Source organism: Cryptomeria japonica, chromosome 10 (assembly GCF_030272615.1).
Source record: "Cryptomeria japonica chromosome 10, Sugi_1.0, whole genome shotgun sequence".
NCBI lineage: Eukaryota > Viridiplantae > Streptophyta > Pinopsida > Cupressales > Cupressaceae > Cryptomeria > Cryptomeria japonica.
In genome coordinates, this window is record NC_081414.1 from 849,922,858 (window position 1) to 849,927,179 (window position 4,322).

General features: G+C 35.4%; 1 protein-coding gene across 1 annotated transcript; it reads left to right on the forward strand.

Annotated features, from left to right (window-relative positions):
• Window positions 1-269: 269 nt before the first annotated feature.
• Window positions 270-3,097, forward strand: LOC131065192 (cysteine-rich receptor-like protein kinase 2). The gene is made up of 7 exons (XM_057999647.2): window positions 270-1,162; window positions 1,357-1,464; window positions 1,558-1,685; window positions 1,765-1,978; window positions 2,073-2,304; window positions 2,391-2,541; window positions 2,639-3,097. The coding sequence occupies exons 1-7, from the start codon at window positions 361-363 to the stop codon at window positions 2,942-2,944; spliced, it is 1,941 nt and encodes a 646-aa protein (XP_057855630.2). The 5' UTR covers window positions 270-360; the 3' UTR covers window positions 2,945-3,097.
• Window positions 3,098-4,322: the final 1,225 nt, after the last annotated feature.

Here is a 4,322-nt window from a genome sequence, read left to right on the forward strand (position 1 = left end):
TCTTATCCTAATCTTGACCTTATTTCTGACTCTGACTCTAATCTTAATTCTAATATTAATCTTATATCATATATAAAATTATTATAATAATATTATAAAATAGCACGTCTCAATCGATGTCATTGTACTCAATGAAATTTAAATAAATTAATGTGATTGCATGACATCAGGCATATATAAATAATTTCTCTAGAGGGATGTTTTTCCAGTTCACCTCAAAACTGATGATGGCGTATATGAACCTTCTAGATAGCCCACCCATCCGTTAGTCAAAGCTGAATGTTCTAACATGACAAGACAACCAGAAAGAACTTCAAAAAGACCAGCAGGTTATCGTTTTTTTAAGTCTCCCCAATATCAATGGCAAAATCCAGAGCAATGGCTGGAAAAGGCTGGCAAGTTGAGAATACTGTAAGGTTTATTATATTATTTCCCACGTTAGTAATGGCCCCCATTAGGGCAAATCCAGAAAACAGACTTTTAGCTTACGCATGCGGCAGCAACCCCCCCAATAACCAGTCCCTCTTCGAGCAAATTTCGGACAACGCGCTGGCGTCTGTGGTGAAAGAAGTTGGTCCATCTGGATTTGCCACAACAGACGAGGTGGCATCTACAGAGACAACAACGGATTCAATATACGTTCTGGCACAGTGCAGAAAGGATAAGTCCTCTGTCGATTGCCTTAACTGCATAAAGCTTGCAGAGAATCAAATTCGCAACTGCTCTAGTGTGTCCGCCAAAGCATTCTACGACGACTGTTATCTGCGTTACGAGAATGGCAATTTTTATGAAGTATACACTGATGCCACACATAAACAGGTCTGCGGCACTGTCGACGCCACCGCTTCGAGTTTATTTTCGGCAACCGGTCGAAGTTTGATAAGTGATCTTTGCACTGCAACTCCGCGAATGAAAGATTATTTTGCTGCGCAGACGAGACAAGGGCCGTCTAATACGACTATCTATGGACTTGCCTTTTGTCTGCTCTCCATTAAAAGGGATTCCTGCGAAAGTTGCCTCAGTATTGCTCAGGAAAACATAAATAAGTGTTTTCCTAGCTCCGAGGGACGGGCTATAGACGCCGGCTGCTACTTGCGATACGATTCCAAACCCTTTTATCCAAGCAATGCGACTATCGAGTTGGCACATTTCTTATCCACAGGTTAGAATTTAATTATTCAATTGAAGAGCATGCAATTTTGTATTTTCCTTAGAATCAAAGTTTGGATTAACAATTTTAGAAATATAATTTCATAAAATCACCTGAATCGCTTTTGTTTGAAAACTATGTCAAACATTTACTCTTATTTGAAATTATTTTTTCACAGTTGAGTTATTTTCAGTTTTGTATTTCAGGGAAAAAGAAGGTGAGTTCTGCAGTGTGGATAATAATTGGTGTTGTGGGAGGGGTATTCCTACTTGGCCTTTTAACTTATCTCCATGTCTTCCGGAAGCAGAAACAAGGTAAACTCTTAAAGGGCTGAATTTAATAAGTTTTAGATAAGGAAGCAAAACTCTTGGGATTCAATTCGATCTTAACTAATATATATGAAACAGCGGATATTGAAGGAGCAACGGAACTCCGTGGGCCAGAGGATTTTGATTTCAAGATACTGAAAAAGGCAACTAACAATTTTGATCAAGCAAATAAACTTGGACAAGGAGGGTTTGGTGAAGTATTCAAGGTAAATTATTATTTATTTGCTATCTATATTAGGCTTCTCCGTTGATGTATTCATATGATGGTTTACTTGATGTTTGCAGGGTACGTTGAAAAATGGCAAAGTTGTGGCAGTAAAGAAGCTGACATTAGGTCGCTCTGTCCACCCAATTTCTGAATTCGAAAGCGAAGTGAAACTCATTTCTAATGTTCATCACAGAAATCTTGTGCGTTTACTTGGATGTTGCAGGAAAGGCCAAGAAAGGCTTCTGATTTATGAGTACATGCCCAACAGCAGCCTCGACAGAATATTATTTGGTTTTGTATTTCTGAACTTTCCTCTTTTGCTTCTTTCATCCGTTTCAACAAAAATAATGGGTTTTGAAACACTGATGAGTTGCCCTACATGCAGGAAAAAATAAAAGACTTTTGAGTTGGAAGGAAAGATTCAACATTATCTTGGGCACTGCTCGTGGTCTGGCCTATCTCCATGAGGAATTTCATGTCTGTATTATCCATCGTGATATTAAATCAAGCAACATATTACTTGATGACAACTTTCAGGCAAAAATAGCAGATTTTGGGCTGGCAAGGCTTTTTCCGAATGATAAAACTCATATTAGTACAAGATTTGCAGGAACCCTGTGAGTAAACGCGTACTTCATCTACTACTTTTCTGATTTCAAAGTTTTCAATAGAGTTCGTAACGCCATTTTTTTGGCTTTTGCAGAGGATACACGGCTCCCGAATATGCTGGCCAAGGAAAATTAACAGAGAAAGCTGACACCTACAGTTTCGGAGTGGTGGTTCTTGAAATTATCAGCGGCAGAAAAAGCATTGACTTGAAGCAACTACCTCATATGCAGTATCTGATTCAATGGGTATTTTATTATTCTAATAATATTCTTTTAATCCTTTAATCCCATCATTCCCGCCACTGAAAAGCTTAATATTTTTCTTAAAAAACTTGTGTCCCAGGTTTGGAGTCTATACGAAGATAACAAGATTTTAGAGGTAGTGGAAAGTGAAAAGGAGATGGAAGGGTATAGTGAAGAAGAGGTGTTGAAGGTGATAAACCTTGCGCTTTTATGTATACAAGTTTCTGCCAAACATAGGCCATCAATGTCCGAGGTCGTGACACTCTTAAGTAAAGATGAAATTGATTTTCAGAAAAATCATCTCCAACCAACATTCGTAGATGTGGGGTACAAAGCACATGGAGAAAGTTCCACATCTTCATCTCAAGCTAATGCAACGATTACAGAGTCCTTTAGTGCTCGTTAACATAGTAGCGTGATAGGATGGATTTAGCATGATAGGATGGATTGTCAAATTCTAACCGATTATATAGTTCCTCCTTCCTATTTTCAAATAGGATTTAAATGTGACAATATATAGTTTTTCATTCTCTCTTTAAATATAATTTTATTTTTTAAAGACATGTATCTGACCTTTTTTTTTTTTGGTAAATTTACATGTTTGATGAATGTATGTATTTTTACTTTGTAGTTGAGGAGTGATCTTATTCAATGCCTGTCAAATATGAAGAATAGAATTTTGTTAACATAGTGGTGCATATAGATGATATGTTATTAATTTGTAATAATATGAGAATGAAAGCTATTTTACAAATAATATGAAAGAACTTCTTGGTGCTGTAAAAGTTAATTTGTATATGGAGATTAAAATAATTGTACAAATAGAAATATCTGATCACATCAAAAGAAATATGTTGAAATGATATATTGTCTTTTTTTTTTTTTAAAGGACATGATAAATCTCAAAAATATGAATCTTTGATAACTTGAATTTTCATTAATTTCATTGGAGAGCCATCCATTATCTATAAGTTATGTTGCCTGATAGATGATTTATAGTTATCATTTTTGTTTTGATTTTGTTCTTCATGATATCAAAGTTAAGTTATTAGAACTATACTAAATTAAAATAAAAACACTGAACAATATTAAATTTTACACCTAATTTATTCATATTTTTAATTTTTATCAAATTAACCATAATCACCATATCATCTTCTAACTTTGTTAAAAATAATTTTTAATAATCTCACAAGACTCTTAAAAGGAATGAAGAGTCTTAACGTTATCAAGATAAACAGAGATGCATATTATAGAAGACTTGATCTCAAATGAAATCAATGATCTTTGGAAAGGAGAAAAAGATTTATATGACAAGGAAACAGTTTTTGTTTTGGATTAACCAAGTGCCGTCCACAAAACCTTATTGAAACTCCGAATGTTGAATAGAAAGAGCGACAGCAATAACACGATGGGCAGCATTGTGCGGTTGATAGACTTATTCACCACGACTCGTGAATTGGCTCCATTGATGACTACTAAATACATCCGTGCCTGTCTGACTAGCCATGCTGTCATGAACATGAATATTGTACTCTCACACCAGACTTTTGGAAAGACTTTGACTCTTCTTCCACCACACGTTCAACTAATGGTTCCGTGTAGGGCTAAGTCTCTTTGTTAGATAACTAGTTGGAAACAGGTTTACTTGTAGGTTATGCTTACAAGGTTCAGTGACAATTTGTTTTCTTTTAAACCTAAAAATATGTATAAGAGGATAGAATAGGACAATATCGTTGAATACACATAATACAGATTTGTAAGTAATGGATGAGGATCAAGCA

Bases quoted from the DNA above. Each gene is read 5' to 3' on its own strand.
- LOC131065192 (XM_057999647.2), top strand. From the start codon at position 361: ATGGCAAAATCCAGAGCAATGGCTGGAAAAGGCTGGCAAGTTGAGAAT. The intron at 1,163-1,356 runs GTTAGAATTTAA...TTTGTATTTCAG, and splicing joins GGCACATTTCTTATCCACAG to GGAAAAAGAAGGTGAGTTCT. The intron at 2,542-2,638 runs GTATTTTATTAT...CTTGTGTCCCAG, and splicing joins TGCAGTATCTGATTCAATGG to GTTTGGAGTCTATACGAAGA.